Source organism: Prionailurus viverrinus, chromosome F2 (assembly GCF_022837055.1).
Source record: "Prionailurus viverrinus isolate Anna chromosome F2, UM_Priviv_1.0, whole genome shotgun sequence".
Taxonomy (NCBI): Eukaryota; Metazoa; Chordata; class Mammalia; order Carnivora; family Felidae; genus Prionailurus; species Prionailurus viverrinus.
In genome coordinates, this window is record NC_062578.1 from 79,186,709 (window position 1) to 79,206,355 (window position 19,647).

Here is a 19,647-nt window from a genome sequence, read left to right on the forward strand (position 1 = left end):
CTTAATGGTTGGTAGGAAGGGATCGGAAGGGAGGAGGAGGGATGTGAAGGTTCAGGTTGTTGAGCTGAATTACTAACTAAAATGCTGATCTGATTGGGGTGCACGTCTGTGTCCCTCTCCCAGATGGCCCACCGCCTCTGGAGGGAGGTACAAGGTCTCAGCAGCTGCCTGCTTCACTGAAGTTCGGGGACCTTGTATACAGGGTACTGATGCTCAGGGGGATAAGCACCTAAGGTGGTAATGAAATCTACAGAAGGTATGGAGTCAGGAGTGGCTCCCATGCCAGGGCAGTAAAAAAAAAATCTGGCCTGGGAAAGGAGGACTGTGGGCAGACAGGAAGGTTCTGGTGAGCAAGAAAGACACGTAAGCATGTGCACCTGGGCAAGCAAATATCTCAGCCTTTGGGTTTCAGCAAGAAGGAAAAAAGCAAAAAGGTGGCAAGAGGCCAGAGAAAAGAAAGCAATTTGTGATCCTAGATGTGGTCACAAGGTGGCATCATCTTGAATGGGTCACCCACAGAAACATTAGGGGAGTCTCTGGCCAACTCCAGCACCCATGTTCACATCCCCACCCACAGCATCCAGAGCGGTCCCCAGTGCCGTTCAAAGCTTTCCTCCCTCCCTCCCTTCCTTCCTTCCTCCCTCCCTCCCTTCCCTCCTTCCTTCCTCCCCTTTCCTTCCTTCCTTCCTTCCCTCCCTTTCTTTCCTTCCTTCCCTCCCTTTCCTCCTTCCCTTCCTTCCTTCCTTCCACCCTTCCTTCCCTCCTTCCTTCCTTTCTTCCTTCCCTCCCTTTCCTTCCTCCCTCCCTTCCTTCCTTCTCCTTCCTTCTTCCTTCCTTCCTTCCTTCCTTCCTTCCTTCCTTCCTCCCCTTTCCTTCCTTCCTTCCTTCCTTCCTTCCTTCCTTCCTTCCTCCCCTTTCCTTCCTTCCTTCCTTCCTTCCTTCCTCCCCTTTCCTTCCTTACTTCCTTCCCTCCCTTTCTTTCCTTCCTTCCCTCCCTTTCCTCCTTCCCTTCCTTCCTTCCTTCCACCCTTCCTTCCCTCCTTCCTTCCTTTCTTCCTTCCTCCCTCCCTTCCTTCCTTCTCCTTCCTTCTTCCTTCCTTCCTTCCTTCCTTCCTCCCCTTTCCTTCCTTCCTTCCTTCCTTCCTCCCCTTTCCTTCTTCCTTCCTTCCCTTTCTTTCCTTCCTTCCCTCCCTTTCCTCCTTCCTTCCTTCCTTCCTTCCTTCCTTCCTTCCTTCCTTCCTTCTCCTGCCTTTCTGCCTTCCTGCAACCACAGAACTGACCGGCTCACATGCCCAGTCCTTCCCTCCAGACTTTTCTGGGTCATCCAGTGCCTTTTACAAATTCCATTGTCTATACATACACCCTATCCTGGCAGGTGATCTTCCTAAAGGGAGAAAGTTCTGCCTGAGTTACTTCCCACCTCTGAAATGGACAGGGTCTCCTTGTTGTCTAAAACACGTTAACACTGAGGTGTTTCACCTGGAAATCGATGGCCCTGTGAGTCTAACATGCCTTTGAGATCTAGTGTCCAGTGTCCATGCTCCAATCCCTAAGCAACAGCTCAGGGAAGCTGCTTATCTTGGCCCCCCAAACACTCCCCCAGGACTTCTGGCCTCTGAGATTTTGCTCACACTACCACCTCTGTCTGTAACACCCACATTCCATCCCAACTTGTCAAAATCGTACCCCAGGCCAGTGCTCCTCTTCCAGGAAGCCCTGGAAATAATGAGAAATGTGACAAAAACATATTGAATATGCACTGCCTGAGAGGCTATTGAGTTGGGATGGGGCGTAAAGCTCCAGGTAAGTAGTTACGAGGACTTGGCCACATGGCATAAGCAAGGGGGCTCTCCATGGTCCTTTCCGACCCCCTTCCTCTGCAGTATAAGAAAGTGAGGCTGGAATCTTAGGTAGATGGGGAAGGGCAAGCCACTTGCTGCGTCTTCAGTTTCCTCATGTGGAAAAAATTATAATCACTGTAATTATCTGAAAAGACAGCAGTGGAAGGAATAATCCAATATTTGAGGAAGCGCTTTACAAGGTCTAATAAGGCATTATGCAAACATAACAGATAGCCACGGGAATGAGGAGGAGTATGATGGTGGCTATGATGATGAAAAAAGGGTAAAAGCAGGATTCTGGCTTCTCTGAGTCCCTGAAGTGCGTAAGAGACCATTGTCAAACACACGTGGTTTCAAAACTGCTACCTCCCAACAGTGCCACAGAAATTAAATGAGATAATGCCTAGAGAAAGCTCAGCACAGGATCTACCATTAGGAAATGTGTAGTAGTGATGGTGATGATGGGTGGTAGGAATGGTGATGGTGATGGTGGTGGTGATGATGGTGGTGGTGGTGATGGTGGTGATGGTGGTGACGATGGTGGTGGTGACGATGGTGGTGGTGGTGATTGTGGTGATGGTGGTGACAATGGTGGTGGTGATGATGGTGGTGGTGGTGATGGTGGTGACGGTGGTGACGGTGGTGATGGTGGTGACGGTGGTGGTGGTGATGATGGTGGTGATGGTGGTGATGGTGGTGGTGGTGGTGGTGGTGGTGATGGTGGTGGTGGTGGTGGTGGTGATGATGGTGATGGTGATAATGATGATGGTGATGGTGATGGTGGTGGTGGTGATGATGGTGATGATGGGTGGTAGGAATGGTGGTGGTGATGCTGGTGGTGGTGGTGGTGATGATGGTGGTGGTGGTGATGCTGGTGGTGGTGGTGGTGATGATGGTGGTGGTGGTGGTGGTGGTGATGGTGGTGATGGTGGTGGTGGTGATGGTGGTGATGGTGATGGTGGTGGTGGTGGTGATGATTGTGATGGTGATGGTGGTGGTGGTGGTGATGGTGGTGGTGATGGTGGTGATGATGGTGGTGGTGACAGTGGTGGTGATGGTGATGGTGATGGTGGTGATGGTGGTGGTGGTGGTGATGGTGGTGATGGTGGTGGTGGTGGTGGTGATGGTGGTGATGGTGGTGATGGTGGTGGTGATGATGGAGATGGTGATGATGGTGGTGGTGATGATGGTGGTGATGGTGGTGGTGATGGTGGTGGTGATGGTGGTGGTGACAGTGATGGTGGTGATGGTGGTGATGGTGGTGATGGTGGTGATGGTGGTGGTGATGGTGGTGATGATGGTGGTGGTGACGGTGATGGTGGTGGTGATGGTGGTGATGGCGGTGATGGTGGTGGTGATGGTGGTGGTGGAAGTGATGGTGATGGTGGTGGTGGTGACGGTGGTGACGGTGATGACGGTGACGGCGGTGGTGATGGTAACGGTGGCAGGGTGGGGGTTAAAGTGGTAATAGTGATGGGGGTGGGTGGGATGGGCAGGGGTGAAGGCGGTGGCTCTAGCAGGGGTGGATGCCGCAGCAGCTATGTAACCTCTGCATTTTGGACCTATACTTGGCTGTGGGGATTTGAGAAGTGCTGGCCAGAGCAAATTTTACAGCAACAAAGAACTACTTTACTAACAATAAGCCTGTTTCTCTATTTCATTTTTCTCTTCTTCTCTTTTAAATTGCTACCCTACACAATATCTGGGTGAGTGTTTGTAATTTATCACGAGGGCCGATTTTTCAAGCCACTCTAATGCCAGGATGCTGAGCGGGACTAATCTTTCCAAGGCTGCCTATCTGCCCACAGAGAAGAGGAAGCCTGCAAATGCAGAACAGCAGCTCCTTCCCAGCCAGGGCGCGTGAGCACAGCCATGTGCAGGCCCATTCACAGCTGAAGGGGTTGCCGGTGCAAGTGATTCTAATACGTGCCGTATGGTCTTTTGCTCAGTTCCTGTTCTCCATGCCTCCAAATGTCACTGATGATTATTTTCTACTGGTTAGAGCTGAAACCAGGTGCTCAGGGAAAACCTAGGGTGTCCTGATATAAACCCTGGCTCCATGCCATGCAATGAATCAAACGGTAGCCTGTGATCCAAACGATGCTGTTACCATCTGGTAGAGTAGGGAAGAGCAAGAAAAAAGGGCTTTAAAAATGGAAAGGTAAAACAAATTCAACCCAAGTTGCCACTTGACAAAAGACCACCCGTGTTTCCCTCCTCAAATCTACCAGTGACGGAGCGGACGGATCCGATCGCTTTCAGCAGGAGACCCTCAGCTCCAAGGGCAATGGCTGGGGATGAAAGCCATGTGTATCCAATGCATCCCCTGAACGGACACTGGCAGTTATTAAGGGGTCTCAGACCTCTCCAAGGCACCCGCCACCAAGACTGCTGATGTCCAGATGAGAATTCTGGTGCCTCCATGGACACACACCCACACACTGCCTACCAACGCAAAAACAGTCAAGGTTTGGAGAAGGCAGACCTCACTTCTAATCTCTGCCCCATCATCTATACTCCGCATGACATGGAGGAATCTGACTTACACGTCTAAATCTTGGTTTCTTCATTTGCAGAATGGGAATAAAACTGCCCTACCTCACAGGATCCTTGCAGAAATCAGTGAGAAACATGGGTACAGTTGCCTAGCTAAGTGCCTGCTTAGCCTCCTCCGTGCAACCACTGCTTTCTCCTTCCTACCTGGTATTAGTTCTGCACCTGCTACAGATCCCATCTTAATATTTTCTCAGGGTGCCTGGGTGGCTCAGTCGGTTACGTGTCCGACTTCAATGATCTCATGGCTTGTGAGTTCAAGCCCCGCATCGGGCTCTGTGCCTACAGCTCAGAGCCTAGAGCCTACTTAAGATTCTGTGTTTCCCTCTCTCTCTCTCTCTCTCTCTCTCTCTCTCTCTCTCTGCCCCTCCCCTGCTCATGCTCTCTGTCTCTCAAAAATAAATAAACATTAGAAAATTTTTAAAAATGTTCTTAAAGCAACAGACGCAATCAGGCACATCATGAGACATTTGGGAATCACTCCATCACTAGAAAGAAGGGAGGCATCATATTTGGTAGGTCACTTCTTCGGTTCTCACCTATTGATGAGAGAAGAGATTCCAGAAGATGTTGGAAAAAGGATCAAAGGACCCAAAGAGATTGTCACCAGCTCGTGGGAAAGGCAGTGACAAAGGCCTGAGTGACCCTGTCTATCTCAGGGATCCCTTCTGTCACGATGATTTTATAGACATTCCAAGCTCTGCATTAAATTGAAATGCCTGACAGCACAGAATTCTCTTACACAAAAAATTTTCCCTTGGTCATCCAGGGAAGAGGAAAGAAAACATCGGGGCTATGTCAGGCGGGACTCAGCAGCACAGAGCAAGGTAGAGGCAAAACCAAAGTAGAGGTGCAGATAGGACCCAAGTTCTTCAATGGGAACCCTGGGACCCCTTAATGAGGCAGATAGGCCTCGTTTCTTCAAAATGGAGCATGCGCCATGGAGGGCCAGGGCCCAGGTGACCAGATGCCCGGTTCTGGGTCCTGTCGTCCTCATGCTGTGCACAGAGTTGGCACCCAGGCAGCGACAGGCATGCAAGCATGAGCCACTCACCCGTGCACTCTGGCTGCATTAGATGCTGACTGCAACATTACTCACTTATGCCTATCTTATATGCTGAGATGTTCTGTTTACGCACTTTTTATGTGTGTATAAAAATATACATGTTTTACGAGCGTGGGGCACTCTTCTAAGTGCTGCAGATACAAAAATAATGCTCTCACAGACTTACATCCGTGAAAACAAAAATAAACAAATACTCAAGAAAGAAAAAAATAGAAGTCCTCTACAAAAATTAAAATAGGCTGGTGTGAGAGTGACAAGGTGTCTATTTTGGGGTGAATGATGAGGGCATGAAGAGTTTGCTTTTTTTTTTTTTAAGTCAACCTTGTGGATGCTTCTGAGTGCCCAAATGCTTCAGTAGCCTTGAGCTCCAGCTGGTTCTGCTTCCAGAACATTCTGGAATGTTCAGCTATGTAGCAGTGCTCCCCATCAACCCCTTCCTAATGCCTGGCTCAGACAAGCGGGAGGAAAAGAAAACCTCAGAAAGAGAAACAAGGTAGCATCACCACCCTCCTTCTAAGGCAGGGAGCCCAGCGGGGTGATGATGGTCCGATGTTATGCAGAGGGGTGCCTTGTGTGCTCTAACTCTGTGGGATGGCCCGGGGGTGGGGTGGGCATGGGGGCTGCCTGGCTCCCGATCTTCCCATTTCACTATGCCATTGTGGAAAAATCCAGCTTTGTCCAAAATTAACATGTTTACCTTGCCGGGGATTACACTGTCTGCCTGTTGCTAATCTCTAAAATAAAGGATCCGGATCCCTTTCCCTAGCCCGTACATTAGTCTCAACGTCTCAATTCCTGGATCCTGTGGCTTGTCATTGTCTTGTCTCTTCCCCTTTATAGCCTGAGTGTGTGCAGTGACACCAGGGAGTGATGTTTCAGCTGAAGCAGATGACGAGGAAATGACAGGTCACCGTGAGGGAAGGAGAGACAGATAATTTTCTGAGTAAGTCATTCTGTCTCGGGTTTTCCTGACTCAGCCAGAGGCTGACTGAGCAGGAAGCTGCCGCTCAGCCCACACTGACATCACAGTCAGTCTCTGCAGTGTTTGCCCAGTGGTGCGGCCACCGGACTATAGCAACATCCGTGGGGTGCACCCCAGCCCGAGTCAGAGACTCACAGAGGACCACTGGAGAGCCAGGGGACCCCAAAGACACACAATGGTCGGCCTCCATTCATGACAGGGAGCAGGACGAGGGAGGAGCCCTCCCTCCATTAATACATCGCCCTGCCCATGGCCCTTGGCTCACTCTCCCGTGCCAGACCCTGTGTGTCCCCACCACCTGGCACACCGTTGGGCCAAGATGGGTGCTCCCATAGCTCCTGCCCCTGGTCTGGGCCACCACCCTCCCCTTCAGCTCTCTGTGCAGAGGCAGGATGTCCTCTCCAGGGGGCACTTCCTATGTCTGCATCACCCTCTCCAGTGCAGCCATCAATTCCTGCTAAAATGTCCTGGCTCTTGCAAGGCCACCTCAGACATCCCCCTTCCTTGTCCCCAGAGCCCACTCCCTCTCAGTGCCCTCCCCTCCCACCCAGATCCCTCTCTGCTGAACAACGCAGGGCCCCTACCGAGGCATTTGGGTTATCTGTCCATATTTCTCAGGACCCTCAGGCTGTGTGAGCGCCTGGAAGTTGAGACCATAATCTCTTCAGAGATTCCCAAAGCATTTAACTGAGTGCCCGCGCGTCATAAGAGCATGACATGAGCTTTGTGGGCAGACGGACACATGGGAGGAGAGAAGAAGTCAGGCTTTAGAGACGCACAGTCCCAGGTGTGCATCCCCGAGGGGCAGCTGCTGGAGGTGTTAGATCAGAGACTGCCCTTCCTCTGCGCAAAGGGGGCCGATAAACACTTCCCTAGGAGTGCTGGGGTTTGGCACATGGAGCTCAATACCTCAGTTCATAGAACTCCCCTCCACCCTGGTTCCTTCTCTGGGTCTCCTTGTCTTATCCCTCAAATTTCCATTCTTGGTGCACATATCCAAGTCCCAGGGCCCCTGGCCAGTGTTAAGGTTGGGACAGGCCAGGCTCCCAGTGCACGGCAGGCTGGTGCTAACCTTAGGAGTAAAAGGTGTTTCTGGGTTTCTGGGTTTCTGGACAAGAACCATCCTGGGGAACACACGAATGGCCCTTGGGGGGCCAAGAAGTCATGGCCAAGGAAGCGTGGGCCTCAACAAGCAAGCTCCAAGCAAGAGGTTTCCTCTCCCCTCCTCCCCTCTTCTAGGAGAGTCAATTAGATAGAAATGTCAATTAAAAAAAAAAAACACCTTCGTAGTCATGTTTGTGTCAAGAGCCCCACTCAGCATCTAATTCTACATTAGGAAAAGTAATGTTTGCATCAGTTTGACACCAGACGAAATGAGGCTCACCTAAACATCAATTACATAATGTACAAAGACTGCTGCTTTCTCTTAAAAGGCTGTGCGCGAGCAAGTTGGGGGAGTGGGAGTCGTGACAGCTGCCACGTCTTGCTGCTCACCAAGGACGCAACCCCATCCTGGGCACGCTTTCTCCCCAAAACCAGACCGGTGGCGATGCCTTCCACTCTAATGGAGGAAACGTGCCCAGAGAGGCTAGGTGACTTGTCGGGTCACACAGCTGCCCAGAAGCAGGGCCAGCTTCAAACCCGGGTGCATCCTGCTGCACAGTCCAGGGCCCTCGCGTTGTACAGGAGAGAAGTGACCCGGCTTTGCCAGGGAAACTGAGGCCCGGGCTGGTGATGCTGAATCTGAGGTTGAACATCCAAGTTCTTCTAGTGGGATGAAGGCTTCCCGCTCTCCCACCCAACCCTGCTACATGGTACCTTTCCACGTCCCAGCTAGGCTTCCAAACAAGTTCCTTTTATAATCGTAAGGGTTCAAGATGGTTATAGGGTGCAGCGGTGTTTGAAAACCAAAGGAGGAAGTTCACTGGTGGGTAAGGACTGGTTGGGGTCTGCGGAGTCATAAAAGCAGGTCGCCCAGTTTCAGAACTGAGGATACAAAGCATGATGGGAGGGTGGGTCCAGCCCCCTTACACAGAGGGAATCCACGGCACATCCGTAACACCGTCCACTTCACCGAGCTACAGAATCTCCGGGCTACAGAGGCCACAGAGGGGGTTGGACAGCCTCTGCCAGATGAAGGCCCCATTCCCACCCGTCCACCAGTGGCCGCCTGGCCTCTGACCGAGCACCTGCAGGGACACTGAACACCCCATCTTCGGTAGCTGGGCCCCTTGGAAAGTCTCTATGTGAACCAGTCAAAGATGCTACAGGCTTAAGCACCAGAGGTCAGCGAACACGGAGTCCCTACTCTGTGCCAGGCACGCTGCTAGGAACTAGGGACACGGATTTGGGGGGTGGGGGGCAATGTCAGTCACTGTAAGGACACCAAAGAGGACACCTAGCCTCACTGTGCTTCTTCATCCGTCTGCCTTCAGCCACAGGACACTGTGCTTAGCGGCGAATCAAACCCATAAAGTACGTACAATCTGGGTAAGAAGACAGGTGCTTAATTAACTCAAGTTAAATTAAATGAAATACCCTGAGATATTACAGTGCTCAATAACAATATGGATGTTTCAACTAAAGTAGCTAATAGCCTATTGGCAGCTCTCTATTTTTCATCCCTATTTTTAACTCTTTCCTGGAGACTTGGCTCAAATATCACTTCTTTTTTTAGGAAGCCCCGGGGGTCCTGCCTTTCTCTGTGTTCTCTCAGTTCTCTGTGTTCTCTCTGTGGGCTCCCTTCTGCTGGGGGCTCTGATCACACAGGGCTGGGGGTTTCTATATACATGACTCAGGGCAGACAACAGACCTATCCCCACGTCTCCAGGACCCAACTCCAGACCCACACGTGAACTAAATCGAACCCTTCAATCTGCTTCCAAGTCATTTCAAGAGGACAAGACGGCACCATGCCCTCTGTTTGAGCTGCTGAAATGGGGTCCCTGGCATGGGTGAGCCAGGGATCAGAAAAGAAATACATGTTATGTTACTCACCCGGAGACCTTGCAAACCAGGAGGTCCAGCCTTGCCTCCGGGACCCATCAGACCCTTTAGGAGGAGGAGAAAGGGGGGAAAAAAGAAACCATGGTCAAACACAGTTCAACATCATAGGTTATACTTGGCCTTTTCACTCTCAGTGGGTAGGAAAATACCATCCTATCCCAATGGGGGAAACTGGGAGGTCAGGAGGGGAAAAAAGTCCTGCCCCCTCAAATCTATAACACTTTAAATGTTTGTTTATTTTTGAGACAGAAAGGGAGGGAGGGAGAGGGAGAGAGAGAGAGAGAGAGAGAACGTGCATGTGAGCAGGAGAGGGGCAGAGAGAGAGAGAGAGAGAGAGAGAGAGAGAGAGAGAGAGAGAAAGAATCCCAAGCAGGCTCTGCATTGTTAGCACAGAGCCTGATACTGGGATTGATCTCACGAACCGTGAAATCATGACCTGAGCTGAAATCAGGAGTCAGACACTTAACCAACCGAGCCACCCAGGTGCCCCAAATCTTTAACACTTTGAAACGTGCACACCTATCGGACCGAATTAAGTATGTTCAGCAACCAAGATGTAGGCAACACCATCCACGCTTTAAAGATGAACACAGTAGCGGTCAAATGCCTTGCATTAGAGCTTTGCATAATACATACACAAAAGAAGTGTCTGGAACCCAAGTGTTTTTAGCTGTAAGGCCAGTGCCATATCCCCTGAATGTCGCTGGCTCAGCAAGAACTAGCTTGGGGTATATGACTCGGTCCACAGTGATGTGCAAAATATGGCAGTCTGGACAAAGAAACGAAACTATCTAAGAAAGATCAGTTTCAGTTGAGTAAGGAACGCTGGTGCAGGAAGGGGTCACACTGACCTGATAATTCAAATCCTTCCCCCAAGACCCCCTCCATATCTGCTGCATGACCTCAGACAAGTCCCTTGGCATCCTTGAACCTCAGGTGGCTCCTCTCTGAAGCGAGGATGATATACCCACCTATCGAGTGGATGTGAGGACCACATGAAGAATGGACACAGAAGCCCCAAGTTCAGCTCCCACCACCCTCCTGACCGCACCCTGATTTACACCCACGTGATGGCACCTCGAGTGAGGCATGTGGTGGCAGTGGTCAAATGAGACCCTCGGCTCTGTGGCTCGATCGGCAACTTCCCAGGTGGATCCTGGCCAGAAGCTCCCCCTCTGTTCTTCCAAATCCGCACTGTCAACAAATGCTATCACACAGAGAGCTACCATTGCCAGGTTTGGCATGACTATTAAGTGACAGCACTGTATTTAGATCCAAGTTCTTTTCTCTTAATAACACCATGGAAATAAACACACGAATGGAAAGCCTGCAGAAACTACAGGTTTAAATCTCCTTTCCCCACAAGGATTATCTTGCTGAGCTCAGGGCACACAGCGAGGAAAGACTCTGCATAAGCGAGTTTTCCTTAAGCATCAACAAACACCTTGCGTTTGATCCGTGCACTTTCCCTTCTTTATTTCGCTCCGGCAGACATTGATAAAATGGCCAGGGCCTGTCTTGTCTCGGGAAAAGGATGAAGGCTGCACGCCTCCTGGACAGCTCCAGCATTTGGATGCAAAACACTGTGCACTGTTTTCCATTTAGAGAAGGGGATACGTTTTCCTCTCGCTGGGACTGCTGAACACAAACTCCAAAATTTTCCATTCCCCACAGAAGTCACCGAAGCCAGCTTCTCAGTTTGATTCAAGCCAATGAATATTTAGGGAGCGACTGCTCTGTGGAAGGCCCAGGGCCAGGTGCTGCTGGGGATTCAAACCAGACAGAAATGGCAACTGATAAGGGTACTGGGCTTAATAAGGCTGCACAGAGCACGGCTTGGCACATGAGCTCATGTAGCCCTCACAGGATGTTCACGTGGATGACGATGGTGATGATGATTTCTAGGTACGGAATAAGGGAAAAGAGGATCAGAGAGGGTAAGTGACGTCAGCAAAGACACAGGGCTATCTGGTGGAAGAACTGGGACATGAGACCAGACGTTGCAGTTCAATCCCAAGCGCCTTCCTTCCGTGGCCGTCTCGCTCCTTGTGAGCTCACACAGCAGTCAGGCCCCACTTTAGTGCTCCTCCTGAACAGCGTTAGAGGGCCACTCCTCTACAAGCATGAACTAAGTCCCCACTATGAGATAAACTGTGTATTTAGACAGGGGAGAGACATCGGTCCTGTCCTCAGAATCTTCCAGTCCTGGTCTCTCCTCACGGGTTTCCCTTTCAACAAGTCTTGGGGCAGGCTGTTGTGTTTCTGAACTCCTTGCAATAGAATTCTATCACCAACACACTTTCTGCACTAAGTCCCATTCTATGGAGAGCATCTAGCAGGGGGGACAGCTTCAGAACCTCAAACAGCCCCATCCGGGGCTACAGGGTTCAGGCACTATGGTGTCCGAATGTGCTGAGGGTTCAGGGCTGTGTGCCCTTGTCCCACAAGATGGACTGCAGAAACAACACACGCGGGGAATCTCGTTAATCATCTAGAGATTGCAAGTGCTTACTCAACAGTTATTTTTTTCCTATCTCCTTCATTAAACTATGACATCTACCCATGTGTTTTCATCCCTCTAACTCCAGCGTTAATATTTGACCACAAACATTTAAGGGTTCTTACTTCTGTCCCCTGCTTCATTTATCGTAAGGAAATCTGCATAAAAGGGAGGATCCAGAATGAGAGGTCAAGAAGGCTGTGTCTTCTTCATTCATCAGGGCTAGGCACTGTTAGTTTCCTACTCTTTAGTGGGGGACGTGAAGAAAATAATTCCCCTTTATACATTTCAGAAAAGTATCACTACCTTGTGCACTCAGAGGTAAAAAGAGCATGGGTTTGACAGACATATCTAGGTCCAAAGCTCATTTCTACTTCTTAATAGCTGTGTGACTGTGTACAATCCGTTCAATATCTCTGTACTAAGGCCTCATTGGTAAAACAAAAATAATACCTTCGCTCTTGCAGATTTAACATGCGTATGTTTGCACAGAAACATACATACTATAGACTTTCAGCACTTGCCAGTTATAGATCTGAAACATACATATATGCATGTATGCACAGAAATCCAAACACTGAGAGCACACATTACCTGCCTTTTTCTACTGTTTCTACTGTTTCTACTGTTTCTACTGTTTCTACTGTTTCCAACGGTTATCATAATCGTGGGGAGCTCTGGAGACCAAGCCTTAGAGAAGTTACACAAGACATTCAAGGTTACAGAGACAGAGGTGGCGCTTCTGACCCGAACTTTTTGATATGAAATTGTTCTAATTATATTGGAATTAAACATCTGCTAGAAGAAATCTGCTAGATTTCTTCCAGCTTCACCCCAACAAAACCATACACATGTACCCTAATGAGGAATGGGTCCTGATGGCTTCATATAAATCTGATTTATGGACATTTCACAGTAACAGCCGTCTTATTACCTTCGATAAGACATGGTAATTTGAAAGGGGCAGCAGCATGTTGCCAGGATGTGACTCTTGATCTCAGGATCGTTGAGTTCGAGCCCCACATTAGACATGGAGCCTACTTTTTAGGGGACTCCTGGGTGGCTCAGTCAGTTAAGCATCCAACTTCAGCTCAGGTCATGATCTTGTGGTTTGTGAGTTCAAGGCCCGCATCCGGCTCTGTGCTAACAGCTCAGACAGAGCCTGGAGCCTGCTTCAGATTCTGTGTGTGTCTCTCTCTCTCTGCCCCCCCTCCCTCCTCTCTCTTTCAAAAATAAACATTAAATAAAGTAAATGGAAACTTAAACACCAGACTGCACACCAGAAATCCCACTAATGACCTCTTTTTGCCTGGGGGAGTGGTACTGGGAAGTCAGGCTGTCTGGGTTTCAATTCCAGTTCCACACTTGGTAACTGCCTGGTCTGTGGCCAGTAATGTCACTGGTCAGGCTTCAGCCTGCTCTTGTGTAAGATGGTAACACCACCGCCTGTCGCCTGAGGGGATGGGACCAGCTTCTGCAATACCAAAGAGCTCAGAGGTGGAAAACCACTGTGCTCCAGACCTAGATGTGTTCAGAGCAGACCCTGGGCTGAGACGGTGACTTACCGGAGCTCCTGGTGGCCCAGGTGGGCCCTGGTGGCCTCGTGGTCCTGGAGCTCCCTGGTAACAGAAGCCAAACACACATTAGCCACAACTCCCCCATCCCCATGACTCAGGACCCTTTGCTGACTCAGAGTCTATGTCCGGAGTTCCAAAAAGCGACCCAGAGATATAGAGCAGGAATGTGCATTCCTGGTAGAAAATCAACTTGGCCCATCTCTGGAAGGCTCCATCTGAGCTCAAAAAGCAGCTTCGACCCCACGGTGGTAGCCTTTCCATCTCTGCTCCTACCTGGAGCCCCACAGGGGGAGGACCCGGATTCCCCTTACCTGCTCGCCCTTCAGGCCCTCTCTCTGCACCTGTGGGACAAACCATGCGTCAGCAAAGAGGGTGGTCTTTTTTCAACGACCATTCCCCTCAGCTCTGGTAACAGTATTCGCACAGCCTGCCGTAACGCAGCAATTTCTGACTCTTCTCCGATTTTATCCCACCTTTAGTGTTCAAAGTCTTGTATTCCAGCTCACGGGGTCAGAAGAGTTCTTGCCCATTCTTAGAGGCGAGGACCTTTCCACACACCCAATTCCATCAGCACATGAGCCTGGGATTCCCACCGCTTGGAATGGCTGCCCACTTACCACAGAGCCCGGTACCCCAGGAGGTCCTGCAGGCCCCACGTCACCCTGCGCAGAAATGACACACACGTCACCAGTGTACCTTCTGCCACCTTCCTCTGCTGGTCCCGCCCCCCTTCGGGGCCCTTGATATCCACACAAGTCCATGGGACCACTGCCTCCTCTGAGCCCCAGCTCATGCTCCCGCCATGCTGGGCCTCCCTCCCTCCTCCTGACAGATTTTCTGCGTCTAATTCTTATCTTTGTACCAAGATCACAGGAGCTTTTATTTTCTCCCTTCTGCGCATCCAGCCCAGAATCCAGTTGGTGCTTTCACAGTCCCTTCCAGCTCTTGGTCCACTCTTCAGTGAGCACCTGCGGTACGGGCACCACAGTGGACAGAGCCAGGGTGGTGATGACACCTAATGGCACATCCTTTGTGCCAAGTCCCCGGTTCAGCACGTGGTCAGCATTTCATGTTTATCAAAGAAGTAACACAGATGCTGTGATCACTCCCATCTGTTTTCACGAAGTCATCAGGTGCAAAAGACTTGCTCTGTGTCCCCTGCCCCAGCACCTCCGGGTCACCTGGCCTATGACGGCTGTGGCTGCGTCAGGTTTCCAGGGTGTGAGCCACATCTTGGTTCTACGTGGGGGCATATTTGGTGACTGTGGCCATAGAAAAATCTTCACTGCTATGACTCTAGTGCCCCATAGCTCTAAACAAGGACACGACTTGTAGCCCATGTTCTTACACACAGTTTGGGGATACAACTCCTCATTTTCCCCTGAGACTAGCTCAGGGAGCGTGGGGAAGCAAGAACAAAGTGCTATTGAGTAGGCTAGCAAAGGATGAATGAGCTTCTGGATAAATATGAAAGCATCTCTTAAATGCCAACGCCGAGGAACCAGAATGAGGGACTCCAGGCACGTGCGTGGTCCTGCGCTGCGTGGGAGGTCCCACTATGTGGACAGGGTGTGTTTTCGTTGCCACTGACACAGCCACAACTCCACCGTCCCCACTGGCTGCCCGAGACTCGGAAAAGTATTTCTGTTTACGTTGCATCAGGCGATTTTCTAAGATCCCAACTAAATGTTCTTTTAATAGACTTTTTTTTTTGCAGAATTTTGGCTACACAGCAAAACTGAGAGTTAACGAGCACCCACCTTTCTTGCTATACCTTGTCTCTGTCTTGCACTTACAGTAATGGGGTCCTACCTCAGAAACACCTCACGATGCTGGTTTTTCCTCTCTGTGGCACCATCACGCACCCACCCCCACAGACGTGCACACACACTCACACACTGCATTTTTTTTTTACCATTCTAGACCCTCTCCAGATGCTTCTATGACATCTACACGTGACAACTTCCATGCCCTCAGAAATCGGCTCACGTATCTCCATTTCTCCGTGAATGAACGTCCTTCAACCCCCACCCCCGGCCAAGATTATTTTTTCCCTAGGCTCCCAGAAACCTTATTAATATTTTGGTAACATGATTCTTCGAAGACATTCTGGGCTATACTGTAATTTCTGTGTGGCCATCTTATACACACACACACACACACACACACACACACACATATAAACATATGTTTAAATGAGATAATTAGATACATGTAGCTGAATAATGAATCTTCTGGGTTCATGACTTCATCACCTTTCTTTCATTTCCACTATGCTTCAGCCTCGTTTCCACATTTACTTTTGTAGTATTTATTGTTGTATTCATCATCATCACACTTATAAAGAGCGAATTTTCGATAACAGTTATGAAATTAACGGGTACGTGCTTTCTCACCGGCTCAGGTAATTTTACAGACTATGACAGCCAGTGTCCTGACCTATTAAATCACTATTAAGGAAAACTACGATCCCGTCGTTCATCCGTAATAATTGTGTGTCTGTAGCTAATAGATACCAGAGCCTTTCCATCTGCCTGGCCTTGTTCTAAGGTCCTCTTCCCCTCTGATACTCTTTCCCATCTTAGGGATGGGGATGCTTAGGAACTTGTTCAAGGTCAAAAAGCTAGTAAGTAATAGAACAGACTAATAGTCTGTCCGTGAATCATTTCTTTGCATTATTACATAGGTGATGCCTTTTTGCAATGGTCATTTTAGCCATTGTGGTAGTTAGCCCCCCAGATGGCCCCCAGAAGCCCCCGCCTCCTGGTGTTCCCCACCTTGTACAGTGACCTCCCACACGGTGCCAGTGCTAGGCCACATGACAAGCCGCGCACAGCAGAAGGGACGCCGTGCGGCCTCCGAGATAAAGTTACAACAATGACGGTGGCCTCCATGTGGACCCACATCACCCCGACCTCAGGTCACTCACCACCCGCTCCAAGGAAGCAGTTTCCCCTTTTGTGAGCAGCTCTACAGAGAGGCCGTGTAATGCAGAAGCAGAGCCTGTGGCCAACAGCCATCAAGGAACCGAGGCCCTGACGAAGACCATGTGTGTGAGCTTGGAAGCAGATTCTTCAGCTAACCACACCCTGGCTGGAGGCCTGGCCACAACCTCACAAAAGACCTTGGACCAGGACATGCTGCCTTAGATCCTGGCCCTCGGAGATGATGTGAGACCACCTGACGGCTGGTCTACACTTCCAAGGTTCAGGAAGATTGTTATGCAGCAATAGACAACCAACACAAGCATAGGATCAGTCAAGTAAGACTCTTAACACGGCACAAGGAGCACGTCCCGGCCACTGAGATCTGCGGCCCATCACTGTGTGGGCAGGGAGTCCTGTGCGTCTTGGTCCAAGGCCACTGTGGGGTCTGAAACAAGACACCCTAATTTTCTGGGTCTCTGTTCTCTCATCTGTAGAGTCAGGACGTATCAAAGACCAGCTTTGTGGTTCTGATGGCTTTCTCAAATAATAAAACATCTAAGATTTGTCTAGATGATGTTCTCTTAGAATGAGTTGTGAGGCATCCTATCACCTGAGCATCACTGGTTTCCTGGTTATTCCAGTGAATGACCCAAATACTGCCATGACCCGTCACCTTGTCTTAGACCTTCTGCTGTATTCATCATAATAAGTGATAACTAAGCTGCTTCCCAAACTGCAGGGGCCAAAAACCAAAAACATCTATAAATGAGGTGGAAGGCTGGTAATTTCTCTCTCTCTCTCTCTCTCTCTCTCTCTCTCTCTCTCTCTCTCACACACACACACACACACACACACACACACACACACACAGACACAGACAGTAGCAGGAGTCACCTAGACCCAAACCTCAAGGATCATTCCCTCTTAGTGACTTGAAATAAATGACTTATTTTAGAATTTAGAATCCCCTGTCAAGGAACTGCGAGAATATATTAAAATCCTGACACCAGGATAATATAACAATATAAATCTCAACTCTAAAAATACTTGGGAGAGAGAATAACTTAACTCCATTAGAACTGAAGCCCAAGTGAGCAAGTTTGGAAGACATCAACATTCTCCAGCCGCCATTCCTAAGGTGAGGCTTCTTCAGCCTGTAGATCTGTTTATTTATTTATAATACAAACCCTGTCTGCTTCCATGAAGAGTCACAGCAGCCTCTTTCTGCATTTGCTGGGACTCGTGTGAACCAGGCAGTGACCTTCGCCTGAGCTCCACGGTGTGACCCTGAATAGATGTGATCTTCTTGGCCTGAATCCACCTTAGTTTACCTGGATTCCTCCCCCCACCCCTTCCTCCCCCGCCCACTCTCCCCAGCTATTCTCAAACCCGATGCTGGATGCCCTTCCTAAGGGCTCATGGAAGAATCTGGAACTCATGCTCTTTTCCTCTTATCATAACCCAGAATACACCACCCCTTCCTACTTTTCCCTGCCACCCTGCATGCTTAGGAAAGCTATTGTCTTCATGTACATTTTCACAGCATTTCACAATCTGCCAAGACTTTTTACATGCATTTTTTTCCCCACTGAGATACGGAAATTCTAAGCAGCAAATTTAGTGAGTGAGGCCTTGTTGAATGTTCTAAAGGACATGGCCAGTATGATGAGATGCAATCTTTATTTTATTTATGAAAGATCTAGTACATTTTCAGAATTATTATTCTGGTAAGAAAAAAAAACACCACATTTTTTAAAATGTTGCAGAGAGGAGAGAAGGAAAAATGGAAGGAGAAGAGGAAGAATCTGTCAGATTTTGTTTGGTATTAATTCACAGCCTGCCTTAGCCCCAAAAGCAATTTAAGTAGCAAAATATTTTAATAATGTCTGGGTATTATATAACAGGGATTTTTTTAATGGATTTTTATTCCTCAAAGTAGGAAAACAAAATTTAAATAAAATAACCAGAAATTTCTTGTGAGCTGAATTCCTGAGGCCCAGCTCATCACCTCTGTCTACACTCGGTTCCCAGAACTCCAGCCTGGGCCCTGATTTGTTCAGGTGGCCATGACCGTGCCCACCTGCCCAGAGCCCAGAGCCTGTCTCTCCCCAGGCCCGGCTTACCTTCTCTCCCTGGGGCCCTGCCACGCCAGGAGGGCCAGGTCTTCCCTGGAGGAAAGAAAGGAGGACTGTCACCAGCAGTAAGCCAGGAAGGAGGAGGTCAGGGCCTTGCAGCCCCAAAGCTCTCATCTGCATTTTCCCCCCAGAAATCACAGATCAGACTTCCTGGATGGGACTTCCTGCTGGAAAATTCCTTCTCAGTGACCACCCCCACCCCCCCCCCCACCCCCGCCAAATGTCACATTCCGTGTGGTCCCCTCTGGACTTAGCCGTACTTCAGTGTGTGGAACACCCATTCTGAGAGGCAAGGACAGTTTCCTGAAGGATATGAGGACACATTGGAGAAATTCCCAATGAGAGGCGGAAGCAGGCATCCACGATCTGTGGGGCATCATGGACTCTTCAGAAGATGCTGAGGACCAGTTAGGTCTCCAGGGCCGAGGGCGGAGGGAAAGGGCTGCCTGGACTCTGGGCTAGGATCAGCCAGTGCAGCAGGGAAAACCAAGGCCCTGGACGGCCAGTCTGGGAGATGCTACAGACTGCCCTCCTCCTTCCCAGGTTCCCACCAGGAAGTCTTCTAAGAGGGTCCCAGTGCAGAGCAGAGGAGGTAAAGCTCCCGCCAGAGCGGAGTGAGGAGGGGTCCTGAGCCACCCCACCCCGGGGGCCCTCCTGTGAGTCTCCTCCTAAAAGGAGGAAGAATCTGGAAGGCAGATGGACAACCAGTGTTCATCCCCGTGGACAAGGGACTTTCATAGGAGCTCATTCTCAAGGCATAATTAGAGATGTGCTCAAAGATCTCTTGCTTCCTTTTTTTCCTATGAACACCAAAGATGAGAACAGACCAAGTGTCCCCTCATAGGAGGACCCCCTCCATGAGGCTCACTGTCCCTCACCGCTGCCTCCACACCATCAGTATCTTCCGACTTGCTGTTCATTATTTGGTCGCCTTTCCCCTGCAAGAAGGGTGTTTTCCTTCTGGGCCATCAGCAGGTGCGTATTTCTAGTGTTAAGAGTCAGCCCTGGGGCGCCTGGGTGGCTCAGTCGGTTGAGCATCTGACTTCGGCTCAGGTCATGA

At 49.8% G+C, this 19,647-nt stretch overlaps 1 protein-coding gene across 1 annotated transcript in view; it reads right to left on the reverse strand.

Annotated features, from left to right (window-relative positions):
- Window positions 1–19,647, reverse strand: part of COL22A1 (collagen type XXII alpha 1 chain) — a 235,627-nt gene that overhangs the window by 124,690 nt on the left and 91,290 nt on the right. Inside the window, exons 16-20 of the mRNA XM_047841976.1 lie at window positions 18,576–18,620; window positions 14,143–14,187; window positions 13,837–13,866; window positions 13,514–13,567; window positions 9,440–9,493 (exon numbers count right to left, since the gene is read on the reverse strand). Coding sequence (XP_047697932.1) covers window positions 9,440–9,493; window positions 13,514–13,567; window positions 13,837–13,866; window positions 14,143–14,187; window positions 18,576–18,620 — 228 coding nt within the window. The remainder of the gene's footprint in view (window positions 1–9,439; window positions 9,494–13,513; window positions 13,568–13,836; window positions 13,867–14,142; window positions 14,188–18,575; window positions 18,621–19,647) is intronic.